The following is a 20,896-nucleotide window of genomic DNA, read 5'->3' as shown; positions in this document are numbered from 1 at the left end:
TCAGATGCCCTGCAGCACCTCCTCTAGTAATGAGAGTTAATTTGGCCCCCTGCAGGCTGATGGGTTAAACACAGTGGAATAGTTAATGCCTTCACGGTCAAGCCGATCAGAAGAGCCTACTCTGTGTTTCTCCCGCTGTGCAAGTCATTTCTTTCAATGTCACTTTACTTCTGCGCTCGGCACTCTGCACAGAACAGCTCTATTCATCTGACTAAACAAAACCCCGCAGGAGACGCTTCTCTGCCCCGACGGGAAAATTGAGCAAAACAATTGTGTTTAGCAGGCTCAGAGTCAAGTGTTCGGACAGCGGCCACCTCCGAGCCGAGTGTGTGAGACAAAGGCTTATCTCTATAGAAGTGGAGCGGGGCCTGCAGGGAGCTGCAGGGAAATGTTCCAGGAAGTCAGTACAGATAACGCTCACAGTAATCTACCCCCCATCCACCCCCAAATAAAGAGAGCGTTTGAGAGAAAAACAGCAAATCCAAGCACTCAAAAATATCCAGCACTTTCTTCCTTGTTCCATAAAAATGATATATCCCCCAGCTGTGGAACACCCTTCCCCTCACTATCCATCACACCTCCTCTCCTGTTCCTGTAGGAAAACTCACATTTACAAGGAAGCATATACAGTGTTGCTAAATGACCACACGAGTCACTGCACATGCTGTTACCCTCGTCACTTGTCTCTGCCTTCCAATAATCCAGTTAGACTGTAAGCTCTTCGGGCACAAACTCCTTTCCCCCAATGTTACTTTTCTGTATTATTCACCTAGTTTCAGGTCTTGTATAATAGCTTGGTAAATGGTGCAAGCACTGACTGACGCTATATAAAGAGAAACTACAATATATAAAAGGTTTAAAGGAGAATTGTGTGTTCCAACTCAAACTGGATTATTGACGGTCGTGACAGAGGAGACCTTAACCAGTGGATAGGCTGCTTAGAACTTGGCTTGGGCTGCCATATTTGATCTGGGCAGCACATAGGATGGAAGTAACCTGCAGCTCGAGCGCCATGTGGAGCCCAATTCACTATCTAGTGTGGGAGTTAATGGAAAGCCCTAATCGTTTTAGTATACAAGCTGGGTAATGGAACCAAACACGAACATATAAGTTCTTCACTATGATTACCTGTACTAACTCAACATGTCCTGGTACATTATGTCTTACAAGTAATGGTAATCTCATTCTGACAGAGACAATCACAAATACAGGCATTTCATCATCAGCAGGGCACATCTCAGAAATAAAACCAGCAATAATAGTAACAATTATGATAACAAAGCATTCATTTCAGCTCTTGACAACACACCGAGCACACCTGCTTCAATCATCACATCCCTACCTTGAGAGGTCTGTGTTCTGGCTACCTACAAGTTACTACTGTCACACATCCACAGTCACTCCTACTAATGACTGCTATCTACTTCACTGATTCCCTCACCTGCGGTCTCTGTACATTTTCCATCATACCACTTAGATTGTAAGCTTTCCGGGGCAGGGGTTTCCTTTGGTCTCGTCTGATCTAATTTGTTGCACGTACTGTATTGTCTCTGTTGTAAAGAGCTATGTACAGCTGTGGGCACTATATAAATAAAGACATACATACATATATATATATTTTTTCTACAAAGCAGTAGTTGCATACTACTAGAAGGATATTGAAATAATCAGCATCATTAAATAGTGCAGTTCGCTTTTATGCTGGGAGCTACAAGTACAGAGAAACGCATAATTCATTTGCACTGCAGTATGTCATCATAAAGAGGCTGAAGACATTTGCAAATACTTCGTACCATTATACAGTGCACTTTTGTTGTGTTACCATCAGAGCTGTCTGATTAAGGAGAACCCATTGACTTTTTAGTCATGCCTGTAAAAGGTTCCTTTGTTGTATGCAGAGAGAGGAGGGGAGTGGAGAGACAGGTTTTATGGGGGCTTTTGATTCTCTGCTGCTTGTTTATGTTATGCTTGTGTGCAAGTGTGAATACCTAATTCTCTGCCCAGGATTACTCGCAGGTAAGTGTGTGTGATTGCTACCCATTCACCGCCAGGATATTTAACAAGTCTCTCCTGCTCCAAAAGGAACACAATGTCTAGAGTGCCTTACTGTTATTAAAGTCCCACGAGCAGTATTAAAAAGGGGACAACCAGCTGCCTTGCAAAAGAATCATAACTTCTTTGTGGTTGGTGGAATGTGGAAAGAAAGCAAAAAAAACTCTAGGACTAAACAAAAGACATTGTACTCCATCAATTACTCAACATTGCTTCCTCCAGGGTATGTGCGCTAAAGGTATCATACAATTGGGTCTAGCTCCTTGGCAAGACAGCAACTAAAATAGAAAGGGGAGAAAAATCACACAAAGAACAACTTGATGCATCCTATTATGACAAGTGCATTGAATTATTTTGCCTCGGCTCCCTCTACTGCGCTTTATAACGGCTCCCTATAACTCCTCCTATTACTTGATATAACCCCTCCTAACAACACCTCCTACTGCAACATATAACCGCTTGCATGCCGAAGCTGCCAAAATTAACTCAGAGGATCCTTCATACAGTGAGTGCAAAGGGACACTGTCCTTCAGTCGAACAGCATCTACTTCATCTCACATCTACCTTGTCATACCTTCTACCTGCCATTACCTGACTTAACTGGAACCCAAAGCTGACATCACTGCCCGATACTGTAACCAGCTTCCACTGCTCCTCACACAGAAATACAAACAATGCAAATCACTGAGCCGCCCCTATCTGCCGGGCTGGATCTTCCTTTATATTTTGTTTTTAGCACTCTTCAGTATATGTCCTTTTTTTTTTTAATATAGTGCATGCTGAGCTGCATACACTAGCACAAAACAGACACAGCGAATCACTAGCACAACCAGTGTGCAGTCTACATTCTATTGCCAAAGCCACAAGAAGGATAAAGTGCTAAATCACTCAGACATGGCGCTGAATCCCCCCACCTCAGAGCCCGTGTTTTAACAACACTCATCAAGAGGACTTTCGGGAGGTACGCCCACCAAGATGGCTGCTTAGCTTGGCCTCTCCATCTTCCTTTTCAGACCACAAAAAGTAACGATGCAGGTCGGAAAGAGAGCTCTCCAAAAATACAGTACCTATATTGTTTAATTGAGGTCTACCCCAGTAGTTAATTTATAAGTTAGGGACACCCTGAGGCCTTAATTCCAGAGCAGACTATGCTGCGACTGCAGGAGGGCCATCATGTCTCTGCTGAGGGGGAAACAAGCTCTAACATAAATAAGTTCCTGTACATGTAGATGGAAAAACCCTGGTTATACTTTTTCGCAGTACATGTAAATAGGGTTGCCAGGTGGCTTCTCCAAAAATAATGGACACAATGGTGAACCTCTCACCTCTCAATGCAATTTACTCCTCTCCTTGGCTCCACCCCAAGGCTCCTGATGCCGCCTCCTGATTGGCTGCATTACCAAGCAGCAGCCAATCTGGATGTGATTGGGGAAATCCCGCGACCCCTCAAGCCAGTCAGGTCACTATGTCCAGAGAGGTAATACATGTCCAGAGAGGTTATACCGGTATACACATACACGTCCAGTATTACCTCAAAAAAAAAAAAAAAAAAAACATCAGAGAATGGGTATTGGGGGGGGGGGGGGGGGGGGTTTGAGGAGGTTCCATAAAAAAAAAGAAGGGGGGTGGAGGAAGGCAGGAGAGAGGGGGGACCAAGGCCTAGGTGGTTAAGGAAAGCTTCACCATCTTCTGGGTTTCTGTGGTCTTTCGTTTTTAACCACCATGAGCCCGAAAGGAAATGTCCATCTATATTTAATATTGCGATCCCTCAGCTTTGCCGTTACCTCACTGAGATTTCTTCTTTTGGCAAGGGCGGAGGGCGCAAGATCCGTGTAGACCTGTAGGGGTATATTTTGGAACCTGAGGTCCCTGGAGCCTCTTGCTGCTATGCTGAAGGCTTCCTTTGGTTAAAATAGTAGAACCTCAGTAGCACGTCCCTTGGTCTGTCTCCCGGCTGGGGTCTCATTCTTAGGGCTCTGTGACACCTGTCGAGGGCGAGAGCCTCTTCGGTAAAATCTGGAAGAGATGCTGTCAGCCATCTATCCATAAACCCCTCGATAGCCGTCTCAGATTCCGGGATCCCCTGGATCTGGAGATTGTTACGGCAGTCCCTGTTCGTCGCATCCTCCTGTCGGAGTTTGATGACCCCGAGTTGGGACTTCACCTCTTTGAGCTCCGCGTCCATGGGAAGATATCGCCTCATTGAGATCCTTCACTGTCGCTTGCATTAGAGATCCAATTTTATTAAAGAGGATAAGTGTGTCATTCTTAGTGGAGGGGGCCTCGACCTCCGGGCCCAGTTCTGGGTCAGAATGCTCTCGAGAGAGGATCTGTGCTCACCCGTGGGACCGATGTGAAGGGCCTCCACAAGATAGCCACCCCTCCGAGCACCCTGTCCTCCGCAGCTGTCACCCCAGCCGGCGGCTGACACTTCTCCCTGCTACACTGCCTGGTCGGCTCTCTCGTCTGGCGGCCTTCACTCCTTACCTCCTTGGAAGGTCTGTGACCTGCGATTTCCTCTGCTCACAGAGGGCCTTTCTGCTGCGCCCGGCAGCCATCTTGGAAGCCTTGCAGTGCTGGTGAGGAGGCTCTGAGGACCCGATTTCAGCCTGCGGGGTGGTATTTGCCTGGTTCTCACCGCTGTTGGGTCCGGCCGCGCCCATAGGGAAGGTTCCCCCAGCTTTATAAGGGGATACTGCAGATTTCTGCACACCGTAATAATTCATTTTACCCCTTTTGGCCTGCATTTGGGACGGAGCTACAACGCCACACATCTTGTTTGCTAGGTGTCTCGGCCACGCCCCCCCCCCCAACCTCTAATTTTTTAATGGACAGAGGGTTCAAATACAGGATAGTCCGGTTCAATACTGGACACCTGGCAACCCTACATGATGTAAACCGCTGCAGCTGTGATGCTGTCAGGAGGCATTGATATGAGGTCAGGCAGCCCTATTAGAGGTGATAACCGCAGGCTCTGGAGGACACATATTGATAGAGCCGCTTTTGCCAAAAGGGAGGTTGACTGCCTGTTACAAGCTATTATAGAACCCATTAACCATTACTTCTCCTCCCTTAAAAAAGAGTGTGCTGCATTGAAAGGCATTCTGTCCCCACAAACTGGGCAGAGCTTCCTGAAGCATAAGGGTCAACATAGCTCAAAATTCTGTTACCAAGATCCACTACAAGAACAAGAACAAAATTCTGTCTTTCAATCTGGAGCTGAAAATAGCAAAAACACGCTCAGTTCCCTGGGTCACGATGACCTATCAAGATCACCAAATAATCAATTACTCTCCTCACCTTTACTGGAGGCTCTCTCTTGCTCTCTACATCCTTGACAAATATTCTTAACATTTTTCGCTGGGTCAGAAAACAAGCTCGTCACTTAGAAACCTTTTCTATCTGCAGGCAACAGGCTGACAGCGGCCGATGGTGTGTGCATATATGTATAAATTTAGATGAGAAGTAGCACACAGCCAAAAAAATGAAGGAGAAGTGTCCAAGTAATACAAAAATGGTGTTTAAAGGAAGACATTAGCATAGAGGAAAAACCTCCTATGCGTTTCATACCTTAGTAATTTATCAAGTACTTGATAAAGTGTTAAGGTATAAAACGCGTAGGAGGTTTTTCCCTCTATGCTATTGTCTTCCTATAATACCCCATTTTTACATTACCTGGACCCTTCTCCTTCATTTTTTGGCTGTGCGCTACTTCTCATCTCAATACTTGATTTCAACTTCAGCAGCTGCACGTCCTTTCCAGCACCAGGAAGTGGGTAATTGTGTGTACACACTAGGCTGCGTTAATAGTGCCGTCGCTGGCGATGCTGACGTCATGCTACGGTTGCTGGAAAAATCTAATTGAAGTGACTTCCAGCGATCGCAAAGCCGTCGCTCCGTCCCGTTGCACCTACTATAAACGCACGCGACGGCGTAAATACATTTGTATTGACGTGACGTCGCGTCGCTGTCACTATAAGCGCAGCCTTGCTAACCATTGATTTGGACACTCCCAATGAAACAGAGGATTGGTGATTTTTTCACTTGTCCCCTGTTTTCAGGGACAATATGTCATCTTAGCACCTCATGGACATACTCACCTTTTTGGCAAGGATTATGGTTTCACCCACTTTTCCATTATTCCGGACTCATTGTAAGCATTGGCCCTGTATTAGAGTGCCCTTACCACATTCTATATCCCCTGTGTACATATGTATATCTATTTATATAGTGCCGAAAGTGTACTCCGCGCTTTACAAAGAATACAGTACAGGGAATTATAATCGTACAATAAGTGCAGCAAAATCAAACAATGGGAAAGGAAATCCTTGCTCCGGAGAGCTTACAATCTAAGTGGTATGTTGGGAAATTTACAGTGACAGTGGATGAGGGAATAAGTGCAGTAGATGGCAGTGCTTGGCCAGAATGGTTGGTAGGAGTGACTGAGGGCGTGGGACAGTAGCCATGACTCTAGGCTATTATGATGCTTCTTTTGAGAGGTGAGTTTTAAGGTTGGGCGTTATTAAATTAGTTGAGTTAAGACCATTAGCAGGGAAAGAGGTGGCAGGGAGGCGTGGGTGAGAGCAGGTGTGTATATTAATGGGTCCAGGACTAGGAGAGATATCCTCAGTAGCAAGGAGGAGTAGAGAGAGAGAAGGTGAATAGATTATTTGTGGGGTCGCTTTTTATTTAGGGGTGTAAATGTTGTTGGGAAAGAGGTGTGTAAATCGTGGTGTAGTGTATGGGCACAGGCATTGGTGGAGGGAGGGAGAGATGAAGAAATGTGCATAGGAGGGGGGCGGGGAAAGTGAAGGGAACAGAAACGTTAACAAGGGATTAAAGGAAATAGCAAACAGGAAAAGTAATAGGGAGGGCATAATGAGAGGCAGAGAGAGAAAGTTAGAAGGGGAGCGTTCCCAGGTATTGGAGCATAAGAGTAGGAGTTGAAAGAGCAGGTGTACAAATCAGGCCTGGCAGGGCAGTGTAGCACAGAAGATTAAACAGCAGCTTAGAAAGCAAGTCTATAAAACTTATCAGAGCATGATGGCAGAATGTCCTGGTTAATATGATACTCCAGGCGTTCATAAGGTGGAAACAGCTCTTTTTTCAGTGGATCACAAACTTTGACTCTTTTCTCAAAAGAATTCAGATGAATCTACCAAAGTTAGAGCAGTGTCCCCCTCGAGCCCGTCTGAAAAATGGCTAGAAATATCCTGGGATCACCATCACACAGTGTGCATGATACAAGCTCTCACTCCTTATTGTGAATGTGCTTCTCCTTTTCTGGACCAGCGCTTGCCAGTTCAATTACAGGATATTATACTCAGTTGGACATGTTGTTCTTATTCTATGTTTCATGTTATGTTAACCTTATGTGGTCCTAATATTTTCTCTTTTAGACTCAGACTAGTAATATCTGTATGTAAACCTGGTAATGAAAGTGTTAATTCTGTGATTCTGCCATCTACTGACCCAGAACTTACCTTCTGACAGAAATGCAACAATATGTACAGTAGAACTCATTAATTAGCTTTCAAAGATCGTGAAATTGCCTGAGATTTCTGCTTAATATGCATCAAACCCACAGTGCACGTTATGCTTTTCCACAACAAACAAGCAATCTTTATTGGTAATAGATTTTTTTGTTTGTATTTTGAACGGTGCTTTCAGTTTAATTACAAGAGAATATACACTTAGGACATTTTCTTATTCTATGTTCTATATTAATGTTAACTACAGCTCAACCCCGTTATAGCGCGATCCGTTACAAAGCGAATCCGCTTATAGCGCGATGCAAGTGTGGCTCCCAATTTTCGTATTTATGAATACTTTACAACACGATTATTGGTATCTTAAATACTTTATTGTACAATGCATACAATGGTACATTATTTCTAACGCGATCCGCTTATAACGCAATGTGATTCTTTGGACCCCAAGCACAGCGTTATAAGGGGGTTGAGCTGTATATGTAATTCTAGGTGAGGAGCCCAAACAACCAGGCGGAAGAGAGCCCAGCTCCTTTGCATAAAAGGGAGAACCAGAGTGATGTGCCGGTAAAAAGGTAGGTTTTATTTGTTACAGGGAATCATCCACAGCACAGGCGTTGTAAATGGATAGTCCTCTTATGCGTTTTGCGCTGCTAAGCACATATATATGCATCTCATCCCAGGCTATGTTTAAAGCTGTGTTAAAAACAGCAAGCATTGGCTTAAGGGTTCCATGTAATAATGGTTTTGAGACAACAGGTGGTACTGTGTGCTCATTTGCATGTCATTTCCCAGAATCCCTTGCTGCAGTGGAAGAACTGTATGCTAGGTGATAATGGCGAAAAGCAGGGTTGCAGACCTGTCTAAGACATGTAAATGTGCTCACAAGTAATATTTTTATATCTTATGATCTCTTTTTTTTAGTGTACGCATGACCATTTTACTTGTTTGAATTACTGGTCACTTCTTGCCAAGTATTTCATCTTCTCTGTATTGTTGTGATACCCGTCAAAGTAACGAAAAAGCAACACTCTTCAAGAAGAGCCACATTTAGGATAGAGGCCACACATTAAAAAGCTGAACTCTCAAATGACGTATTCGATAATTTATATATAGCCCTAACGTAAAGCACTGTACTGTATAGTCTTCTAGTACAAGTGGTGCTCAACGCCAGTCCTCAAGCCCCTCCGAACAGATCAGCTTTTCAGGATATCACATCTTCAAGCACAGGTGGCTCAATCAAAGGCCCAGTCAAGGACTGAGCCTCTGATTGAGCCACCTGTGCTTAAAGCTGCAGTTCAGTCAATATCCTGCATGTGTGTTTTTTTAATAAATCAGTTCTGTAGTAAGAAAAAATACTTTTAGCATTTTCTGTTTTTAAAAAAACAACTTTGAAAGACCAATTTTCTTGTATTCTATTTTAACAGCCATTTGCTAAGGCACCGCCCCTTCATGTCCTGTCACAAGCCCTGGCACACCCCTTTGTCAGCCCTGCCCTCCCTCTAGCACTTGTCAATGCAGCAGTGCTCATGAATATTCATGAGCTTCCACTGAGTGACAGAAGCAGAAGAAAAACATATGCCAGCTCTAATGATGTCACCAAATTTCGCCAATCAATACATGGAGAACGAATTGACCTGCAGCTGTACAGTTCTTTAGGTAATTAGAGATTGCTCACATGAAACTATTGAAGTAAAAAAAAAAAAAAAAAAAAAAAGACTGAACTGCAGTTTTAAGTGGGGACTGATTAAGCCAATTGTGCTGAAGCATGGATATCCTGAAAATTTGACCTGTTTGGGAGGGGGGTGAGCTTGAGGACTGGAGTTGATTCTAGGGAATCTTATGGGACAGCAACTTCTATGTATGTAATGGGCAGATCCCACCAAAACACACTCACTTTGCTCCAATATAAATAAAATCCAGCACCACAGCACTGCACTGCAGGCCCCACTGACAGCAGAGCAGTTAAACTTTACAGTGCTCTTATGAGGTACCAGGTATGTCCTAGGCACTTGCTCGTTTTCTAGGGGGTGATTGGGCTGAGAGCTCCGACGAAGCCCCCTCCACTTTCATTTCCTGCATCTGGGCACCAGCCGTGTCATGTGATCCCTGCAAGATTGATCACATGACGCGGAGGTGCAGCAGCACCGTACCCCGCAGCACTGTCGAGGTTAAGGTCCGTGCAGCGCCATCAACAAATGGCAACGTTGCCTTGCTGAAACACAGTATGATATCAGTGCGACAGGCTCTTCAAATCTTGTGTGTGGAGGGACTGATGCAATATTTAATGGACCTTAAAATTATAGGTTGTGCTCAGGTTGCCAGCTATTTAAAGGGTTATCAGTTAGCTCAGCTTTCAGGGTGACAGATGTACTGTAAAATCAACAGATGGGGGGGAGAAGCCAAGCAAAAACAGGTTTGATCCAACATTGACCGGATGTGACCCAACAGAGCAGAGGCAGGGAAAGCGTTCATAAACAGATCAAGGTAAAAACATATGTCAAGATAAAAACAAAAAGCAAAATGTAACCCCAATTAAGGCGGAGGTTAGGAGAGACACCAAGGGACAGCATATAGTTAATAAAAGTGATGTACATTGCCAACTAATATTTTTGAAATACCTCCGATTTACATTTAAAAAATTTTTTTTTAGAAGGCCCGAAACCTGCAGTAGTGTTCACATGACAACATCTGCAGTTTATTCTCCCTTGCTCACCATGCCAGGAAGCACATAGCTTATCCAGGCAGACTTCAGAGAATCCGATCAGACCACCTGTTTTATTCTGAGCTTCTCTGACAAAGCTCTTCCAAGTCCATTGATGTCAAAGTGTGTGGGGGCGTAGGAGTTAGGCTCTAGTTTTAAGAAATAAAAAAACAAATTTCCCACCCGTTGAACCTCCAGTGCTGAAGTGGTGAGTTAAAGTGTCATTCTTAGAAACAAATTTAATTCTCATTTACTAAAAAAATAAATACAAAGGGACAGTTAGAACAGCAGCAGATGTTAGAAGTAACGGTGGAGGAGAATCCCTGCCCTGAAGAGGTTAAGGAAGTGAGGAACTGTCCATCCTCATATCCAACAGGCACACATGTAATGTGAAGCCAGCTTTGCTCTCTTCACACCTTTTGCACTGGGGCCTCAGCAGCCAAGCAAATACTTTCCAAACCATTCCAGTTCTGTGGGTAAGGTTTCACTGTGCAGCTGCTGTGTGACAGTATCAGGATAAGGCCTCATGCTGGAGAGGGGCCCTGCTTTACCTCGGCATTGGCAGAAGGGCCCATATTGCAGTGCAATGTTCTGCAAGTCTCTAATATTTCATTTATGGGAATACTTTCCATGCCATAGATGGTAATCTGGATGTCTGGGACCAATAATCCTGATCGTCTGGCACAACGGATCACAAATAGTTTGGTCCAGATTTATTAAATAGTGCTGCACCCTAAATTGAATTTAGCAGCTCATTAACTGAACACGCTGTAAGGTGCTATTGCTTAGCACCACTACGTAAATAAAATGGTTCTCGGTGATTACTTGGTATGACATAATATAGGCCCCCAATATCTGTACCAAAGATCTTACAATCTAGAACTAGTTCCTGACATCCTTAATAGGACCAACATTCATCATATTGAATATAGGACTCTTTTCTTCATATGGCAAAATACCTATGATTCTCCAGAACCAGCTCCAAGAATTCCACAGGATGTGAAGAAGCGAATGATAGAGCAGCGTTCTCAACCTCACATGGAGCGGCTACTGGGTCTCTATCTTACTTCTCCTCGAGGCCCCAGAGTAATATCACTCCGTTCTCACTCTCACATGTTCACCCTGCTCAGCATGTGCTGCCTATTCCTGACTGCCAACTGCAGGGACTAGCAATGTATTCTGGCAGCACCTCTGCAGATAGGGACCTGGGGCATTCTCCAATGGATATGTACTCAGACAAGCGTACTATTTAAAGCATCTGTTAAGGTGAATTAAGGTGCATGAGAACTGTACCTATAACTCCTTCAATTGTGAATGCAAAGGTTGTGCTGGCAAATTGTATACACAGGGACAATCATGAAAGATATTTCACATTCGAATTTGGGAGAGGGAATAATTAAAGAATGATATAGCGTATCAGTCTACATTTCCAGCCTACTAGCACTCTCTCTCCTAAGAGAAACCAGAACTTAGAGTAGCCCCGACAAAAAGGTTCTGATCTGCAATGTAGATAGATACCAGTGTCTTACTTAACAAAATGAGTGATCCCAACACGCTCTGCAGAACAGCAAATAGAAAAAGTGGTTGGGAATGAATAGATCAATTCCATTTTACTGCAGGATGAACATTTCCAGTGGGGCGGCTGTACAGAACATGGCATGCCACTGTCAGCTACCTGTATAAAGATCTTTCAAAAATGCTCCTCTTGATACAAATGTAACACCTTGGGGCTTTCTCCTGCACTGAATTCCACAGGAACTTTGTGTCTGGCTAGACTTGACCTCACCTGCCATTTTATGACTTGGAAGAGGGTCATGAGTTAGTGCACTCCTTTTCGGGAATTTTTGCTCAACGTCCTCACATTGAATAAAAGCATTTTTTTCCCCTGGGCAATATGGCAAAGAGGTTACTGAATGGATACAGATATATAAAACTAAGGATGTCTGCACATCTCTCTGTGATAGGCTGAGCGGCCTGTCACTCACCCAGAGACAGGCAGTGAGGCTGCAAATCCCTCAATGTCCATGATAGAGTGAGCAGCCTGTCACTCACCCAGGAAACACTGGGGGAGGGACTTATAATGGCAGTGGGTGCAGAGGGAGAGTGACAGGTGTTAATGTCCTAATTCGTGTAATCTAAACACACACACACACACACACACACACACACACACACACACACACACACACACACACACACACACACACACACACACACACACACACACACACACACACACACACACACACACACACACACACAGTAAGGATGACTTCACATCCCTCTGTGATAGGCTGAATGGCATGTCACTCACCCAGAGAGCCAGTGATGCTGCAGATACCTCCCCTTCTATGATAGAGCTGAGCAGCCTGTCACTCACCAAGGGACAACCAATGAGACTACATATCCCTCCCCCTCTGTGAGTGGAATGGAGAGCAGTGTGCAGGAGGAGGAAACAGAGAGATAGCAAGGAGATGAGACAGATGAGTAGGAGTGGAGGGAGCATAGTTTGCACAGAGAGGAACAGACACTAAGGCAGGTAGTGCAAAGAGAAGGAAGGATAGAGTGCAAAGAGGAGCAGGACATGACGGAGGGAGTTGGGCTGGGGCCATGGTACCGCAGACCGTGCAGAGTGCCTTAAGGCAGTGTTCGCGTCCATGTGGCGTGCGGGGTGGAAGCGGGAGGGGAGAGCGTTGCGCAAGAAATCAGTTAAAACTGATTTCTTGGTGCGACAGGCCGGTCACGTGAGCGGTTCGCCTATTGAGGGCAAACCAGCTCCGTGACGCACCTAGGCACACCACCCTCGGCCCGTCCACCATGGCCAGGGAAAGCACCCGCTTACCTCACAGCCTCCGCACGGGCAAAGGCACCATGGTCCCAGCCTAAGGTGGAGAAGAGTAGACAAGAGACAGCAAGGCATTACAGGGAGGGGTGAAAACAAAGAGTAATGTTTAATTAATAACCTTTTGGAATTCCTAGATCGGCGTATGTTACACCGGGTACAGCTAGTAAGAAATAATGTTCTTGGTTGGGAATGAGGTTCTTTCACACAGGGAGCCCCTTTGAAGCCCCAATCCATACATTGACAGTTTGCAGTACACTGCAAATATTCCCACATCCCTGACTTCCTTTGGAGAGAGTTATATTAGTAATGAGTAATATCCATTAGTGGCTTTCCCTGGACAAGAGTTATTTCTGGATTTCAATAGACCGGAATAAAATATAATTTCTGTCTTTCAATGCATAGGGGTGCTATTAATTTATGGCTTCCTGTGGATGGGGTCATATTCAGTTATGGCTTTCTCTAGAGAGCATGTTCAATTCTAGCTTCCTCTACATAAGGATCCAGCTTCCACTGGAAGTATATTCATGTAAGTGAATAATATAAACGGAGAATATTCCCTTGGTTATAGTAATATTAATTTCTTACTTTCCCTTGGACAGGACTTGGACTATTGCTAGGGTTATGGGCATTGTGGTTCAATGTCCTAGTAACCACAATAGTCATGAAGAAGTGTTGATGTGCGGACGGTTGGATTACATTGTAATGAACCAACATGCGAGTTCTTCATACTGTATATTAAGGTATTGTGTCCAGAGCTTTTCAGCACACATGTAGAAGAGAATTGTAAGGCTTTGAAAACTCTACAGCCAATGACAGAAGCAGACAAGTCCTTAAGTTCTTGACATGGAGTCTTATTATCAATAACTGACGTAACAGTATAAAAAAAAAGGCAATAAAGTGCAGATAAAAACGGCCGCGTCCTTTATAAGAACGAGAACTGTACAGGAACACTCAAAGGTTTCAAGGCAAAGTCATCTGTGGTACGTTCTGAATAGCACAAATAGCTTCAAATATAAAGAAAGAAGCAGTTTGTCTCTCTCTCTTACCCCCCCCCCCATGAGACTTAGATTGAGAGAGTGACAAAAGGTATACAAAGGACAGACAAGGTAAACAAAAGATACATTGTTTACACTGACATGAAGGGAGTATTGTGCAAAATCTATTTCAGGACATTGCCTTTTAAGATCATCTAGAAAGCGAAAATCTTTTAATTCTCTTCATATACAGATTTACACTAACGTTAACACGGATGCCTTACAGGGATAGCGGTGCAAAGCAAAGAAACCTTCTTTCAGTAATGGCCAACTGATGAGACCTGTTCACTTCAGCGGTTATAAGGCTCCGCGGGCGTGATGAATACAAAAATTGGGGGGGAAACTTTAGCAAGAAAAGTCTGTGTGACCACCACAAATAGACATAGAAATGGGAGAGAAACAGGATTTCTCAATATGAGATACAAAGCAGCGCTCTACTCACAAAACTCTTAATGCAATGTCTTCCGTTTATTGCAGGAACAGTGGCGTGCACACCGTTTCAGGTCCCATATGGACTTTTCACCTGATGAAAGGCCCATATGGGACGTGAAACGGTGCGCACGCCGCTGTCTCTGCAATAAACGGAAGACATTGCATTAAGAGTTGTGAGTAGAGCGCTGCTTTGTATCTCATATTGAGAAATTGTTTTTCGCTACAGGAGTGTAGCCAAATTTGCTGTATAGTTTTACCTCCTCAATAACCCTCTCCTGCACTGCAGCAAAGCTACAATACAGAAGGTAGAGAGGCGGTATGAATTATAATGCCAAGATGTAAGACCTGTACTTTTTCTGTGTAGGTGTGACGTGCGTTAATATATTGTAAAGTACTGTGCCAACACTGACCCCCTACAGAAATGTTGTGGTTGGAATTATGTCACAGCTGCTAATGTATAGCATTGCACTGCAGGCCTCTCTGACAGTGAATGGCGTTAAGAGACACGTAGCACAGTGTGCCGCCTACCATATGCAGCATCATCTATCTCCCATCAAGTCACTGTGAAGAGTGTTCTGAAGTTTACGATGGTTATCTGTGATCGTTGTCATGCCGACAACACTGCTGGTACGGAATGCAGTAGGCAAGCTCCCATCACATGTATGACGGAAGCCTTACCTTACTGACCTATACTGCCTACCTACTCTGTAGTATTGCACTTTGCAACGTGCAACAATGATAACACAATGTATCCTGCGCCAAGCAGCTTGCAATCTGTTTTGCCTGCTCAAAACATCTCTGCGAAACTGGAAGAGATTCCCAACGCTCAAAATAATTCTATATTCTCAGGGAGCTGAAAGGATATATACCCATTTGGTTTCATTATGCATTGGAGCCTGTTCATCTTCAAGCGGAAGTGTATATAGATATTCAGTATCGCTGCAAAAGGGATGCATGTTCATTTTCAGAAGGTAGTGAGTTAATACAGCTATTACACAGTATACAGAGCTGCCCGCTCCCTTCATTATATTACATTTTTGTACTGCTCAGAGAGCCCGGCGAAGTTCCTGGTCCAGAAGTGGTGCAGGTTTTTCACAGGTTCTAATACCTTTGCTGGCATAGGGGCCTGCTGGATCAGGAGTGGCCTACTCCAATCAAGGGTACTAACAGGTCAGGTTTTAAAGATATCCCTGTTTCAGCACAGGCGGCTCAATCAGTGCCTCAGTCATTGACTGGAGATGACCACCCCTGTGCTAGACGGTGCTTTGCAACGCATGGAAGCCACTCTGGCAGTGAAAGGGTTAACGGACCAGCAAGTTCTCTCAGGTCTCTTCAAGAGTACGTGAGCCGCCAGTCCATTAAACGGCATCACAACCTACCACAAAACTTGTATTTATTTATTTTCTTCTAAAACAACGGCTGAAAATACCAGCGGATTTCCTCAAGCCTGGCAAGTTACCAACAGTGTACTGTACCTTTAATGTCCTTGTTGGTGCCCAGCCAGTTCCATCAATCGAATGCTCCCTCAGCAAACTGGAAGAGACGGTTTACAGGTTAATGATGTGCTTCCCTCCGAGTATCAGCTGCTGCGGGGGGTCACGGCAGCTGGGCACAATGAGGTAACAGGGACCACAGCAATGAAACAGCCAGGAACGAGAACCCTTGTGCTTCTCACAGCTCTGGCATGTAACTCACCGTGAATGCAGAAGCTTATGTAGGGGCTTCAATGCACTGCCCTCTATATAATACAGATATATTATTTATAGTAGATACACAATGCTGTGCATACACACACAGACCAACAAACAAGGACTTATGTACAATAGAGATGCACATATATGCAGATAAAAGAAAACCTCCCATCTATTTAAAGGTTCTCTGTGCAAGCGAACAAAGATAGACAATGAGGTGCATATAATAGAAATACACTGCTCTGAGCTCATTCAGACTGAGACATGTTTAATGGAGATGCATAATGCTGCGCATATACGGGCTGCTACATTTTAAGCGGTGTATAACACAAATGCCTAATGCGCTCATACATACAGACCAAAAGGGTTCTGGGTTTGTGTGTATCTATAGATAATTATTTATAGTTAAAGGTGTGTGTGTAAATCAATTACTGTAATTTGTTATTTTGATCTTTAAAAAAATACTTTTTAGATATGTTCTAGAGTGATTTGCTGAATGACTCACTGAGAGAGCCGTCACATGCAATCAATAGGTCAGGAGTGGCCAACTCCAGTCCTCAAGAGCAACAAACAGGTCAGGTTTTAAGGATATCCCTGCTTCAGCATAGGTGGCTCATTCAGTGATCAACAAACACGGCAAGTGCACTTATAACACTTGCAGCATAACCCTGCAACACAATGCTATGTGAAGCACGTCAGACCTCTCTGGCAGTGAAGGGGTTCGGCCTGCAAGGTCCCCACAGCCGAATCATTATGAAAATATGACAATAGGTAATCAGCTGCGAATTAGCTGTACGGGCGGCCTTAATTGCAGCACTGAGGAGAAAGTACAGCATGTTGATGCTATTTTCAATTAAAGATAATATGGTGGGAGACAGCTGTGACCGCTCAGTATCAGCCATGACACACGTAACGATTACTATGCCATGATGTGCAATCCACTGATTGAGTTATGACAACTCATCTGAAAAAGAAGCCTGAAAAAAAAGGAGCTTAACCTGGAGAAGTGCGTGGATACAATAACATCTGTCAGCGCTGCACTCCCGGCCTCGTGAAGCAAACAGGAAGGTTGTGTGAAGAAGTCAGATGTCTGCTTCATGCGATGTGAAAAACGCTGAAACATGACAAGAATAAAAGATGACACCGTCTACCTTAAGCAGATTTCTCCCGTCTCGGTGATGTTGGGATGCCAGATCCGTGTTAAGCATTTCACTTTCGGAGGCTGCAGACAGAGAAAAAATACATAAATAATTGGGAGCACAGGGATTAAAACGGAAAATAACGTTCTATCACAACAGGAGAGTACACGAGACTGTGATCTTCTCTGCATGGTGCTTATAAAAGTGAGAGTTAAAATATTTCAATTTAAGGCCAATTAAATGCACATATAAATATATAAACCAAGCACTGAAGTGTTTTATAACGTCCATGGTTCTGGCATTGTGTAGGGCCGAGGTGGGCAACCCTTGTCGCCATTTGCCACTTGTGGCGAATTGGCAATTAAAGTGTGGCGAATTTTAGTTTCCCAGCGTGAGGTAATGGGAAGCGTGGCGGCAAGCGCGAGTGGGGCAAGGTAGGAAGCAAGAAGCTGGCTCGAGATGATGATGAGGAGGGGTGAAATGACATGATGAGGGTGGTGAGATGATGATGATGAGGGGGTGAAATTAGATTATATGATATGTTGATGGAGGTAAATGAGAGGATGATGATGATGAGGAAGTGAAATGAGATCATATGATGATGAGGGGGGAAATTAGATGATGATGAGGGGGGAATGAGATGATGAGGGGGGGGAGTGAGACGATGATGAGGGGGGTGAGGAGATGATATGATGATGGTGTGGGGAAATGAGAGGATGATGTGGGTGGGAAATGAGGATGATGATGAGGGGGTGAAATGAGATGACGAGGGGGGGAATGAGATGATGATGAGGGGGGTGAGGAGATGAGGAGGGTAGTGGTGGGGGGTTGAGAGGATGAGGGGGGGTGGGAGGGAGGATGAGGGGGGTTTCAACAATCTTGGAGGTAGTGGGAAAGAAGCATTCAAATCAGTATAGCTCGCCCTGTATGACTGCAGGTATGTTATTTATAAATTATCTGACCATTATGTCATTTGTTTCTACATGTCACTCCACGTGTGCACCAATTTGCACCATTTCATATTCTATTTCGTAAAAAATGCTAGGAGGGCGCTCAATCCCCAAACCTCTCCCAGAATGTTTTACGAAATAGAATATGAAATTTTCGAATGCGCAACATAATACCTCAATTTTTATATGGTGTGGCTATTTTCACTTACCATTCGCCACACCTGTGACTATATTGAAAAATAGGTTGCCCACCCCTGGTGTAGGGGTTGAAGGGGGATTTAAACTTTACAGTACTATCTCCATAATATGCCGGGCAATTCCCTAGCTCCAGGTGGAATTGCATATAACTTCCATGTTGTTCCATCTATAAATATATGTGGAAAATCCAACCTACATGGTGCAGACTATTAAATAATTTCTTTCAGTGTAAACACGTGTTTTGCAACTATTGTCACTTCATCAAGGGACTTCCTTGATGAAGTGACACTTAATGCAGTAGTTGCGAAACGCGTTAAAGGACTTGGAGTTCTGTCCCTGTTGATCATCTGTAGAGACCCGGTGTACCTAGGAGTGACGTCACCGCAGCTGTAACGCGGAAGTCCCTCCAGCTGGCACCACGGTGCAACCAGCACACACACACACATAAGCTCATGTACATTGCAAGTGCATTTTTATCAGTTTTCACACTTACATAAAATGTGTTTAATAGTCTGCACCATGTGGATTGGAGTTTGCGCTTATGTCTTCTAGATTTTCCATGTTAAAGTTTGGGAGTAGAGGACTCCCTTATTCAGAAGCAGCATCAACACACCCACTAAGACTGATTGATTAATATCATAGTATTCTGTGGAACTCCTTATTTCTCATCACCATGAGGACTTCAGGATTTGGGCAATTTGTGACTTTTGTGCCCTTGCCATCATCAAGGAATATTTACATTTTATTTTGTATACATTTTGTATTTTGAGCGCCTACCCTTCTTTCACTTTACTCCACATTTTATAATTTGGGAGAAAGTGTGTATATATATGTATGTGTGTGTGTGTGTGTGTGTATGTTTGTAAGACGGGTAGTATTGACAGTAATAGGGTCACCGCCCGTTCCCTACAAACAAACAGAATAATAAAATAACGTTAACAAAATAAAAAACATATTTTAAATAAATGTAACATTAGGACAGGGGATAGGCAAATGTAAGTAAAGATTACATTTCAAACTACTCTAAATACTAAATAAAGAAAACCAATACTAAATTAAAATCAACACTGAAATACATTATCAATAAACTAACATACAGTCTTAGCAAGCTCAAAACCCAAACTCACTACATTGTATATTACAGGCAGTCCTCGCTATCCAACGTTTCACTTTACAACGAATGGCATATCCAACGTAACCCTGTGGGCCGGTTTTCGATGCCGGAATGCATTATTCAACGCTCACCGCCACTGATTAACATGGGACTCACTTTACAGCGGTTTCACTATCCAACGTTACTTCCAGAACGGATTCCGTTGGATAACCGACTGCGTGTATATTGGAGTGCTACTAGGTGAGAAACTAAAATGTATACAACATGAGATGAAATATATATATATATATATATATATATATATATATATATATATATATATATATATATATATATATATATATATATATATATATATATATATATATACTAGCTGATATACCCGGCGTTGCCCGGGATGTAAATACGTAATAGGTAGTATTAGTTATAAATCGTGGAACAATAGGTTGAGTATTTGTTGGAAAGGTTGGATAATAATGTTGAAAAGAAAGATGGAAGAAAATGTAATACAATGTTGTATAAAAATGGTTTATTGTAAACACACCACAGTACAATGTATATTTTGGTGACATAAGTGATGTAAAAATGTGAGGAGTGTGTCCTGCTAGGGTGTGAGCGTGTGTGAGGCGGCGGGTGGGTGTTCAGTACGGGTGGCGCGTGGGTAGTGAGTGCTGGCTGTGGGTCGGGGTCCTGCTAGGGTGTGTGGCGAGTGCGGGCGACAGCTGGTCAGTGATGTTGTTGCGTAGGGGCAGGAGGCGGCAGGTGTGTGTCGAGTGTGTGGGGTGGGTGAGAGGCGGCGGGTGTGTGCCGAGTGTGGCGGGTGTCTGTTCAGTGCGTGCGGCGGCTGTGGAGGAAGGGGGAGGTGGAGGAGGGGAAGGGGGGAGGTGGGTAAGGGTGGAGGTGGGGGAAGGGGGGAGGGGAAGGTGGGGGGAGGGGAAGGGGGGGGGAGGGGAAGGGGAAGGTGGGGGGAGGTGAAGGGAGGGTGGGGGGAGGTGAAGGGGGGGGGAGGTGAAGGAGGGGGGTGAAAGGAGGTGGAGGGGGGGTGACGGGAGGTGGAGGGGGGGGGGTGACGGGAGGTGGAGGGAAGGGGAGGTGGAGGGAAGGGGAAGTGGAGGGGGGGGGAGGTGAATGGGGGAGGGGGTGGGAAGGCAAGGGGGGGAAGGGAAGTGGGGGGGGGGGGCGGGAGGTAAGTGACAATTAATGTATCATGTGGCCGCTTGCTCCCCCTTCCCCCACTGTCTGCAAGTC

General features: G+C 44.4%; 1 protein-coding gene across 11 annotated transcripts in view; it reads right to left on the bottom strand.

Moving 5' to 3' along the window:
• The window catches only part of UBE2F (ubiquitin conjugating enzyme E2 F (putative)), a 113,521-nt gene that overhangs the window by 16,759 nt on the left and 75,866 nt on the right, over positions 1-20,896 (bottom strand). For 6 of the 11 annotated variants that reach the window (XR_012802552.1, XM_075607270.1, XM_075607268.1 and 3 more), the window contains 2 exons: positions 17,246-17,361; positions 16,032-16,089 (listed from right to left, as the gene is read on the bottom strand). Coding sequence is in view for 9 of the 11 variants with exons in the window: in XM_075607270.1 (XP_075463385.1) it covers positions 16,032-16,089; positions 17,246-17,361 (174 nt within the window). In the remaining 2 variants the exon portion in view is untranslated. Of the gene's footprint in view, positions 1-16,031; positions 16,090-17,245; positions 17,362-17,398; positions 17,470-20,896 lie in introns of all 11 variants that reach the window. The other 5 variants (XR_012802553.1, XM_075607272.1, XM_075607267.1 and 2 more) reach the window with 1 other exon arrangement.

The sequence above is a fragment of the Ascaphus truei genome, chromosome 7, assembly GCF_040206685.1.
Source record: "Ascaphus truei isolate aAscTru1 chromosome 7, aAscTru1.hap1, whole genome shotgun sequence".
Lineage (NCBI taxonomy): Eukaryota > Metazoa > Chordata > Amphibia > Anura > Ascaphidae > Ascaphus > Ascaphus truei.
The sequence above is the reverse complement of the archived record's forward strand: the minus strand, read 5'-3'. Positions and strand labels throughout refer to the sequence as shown.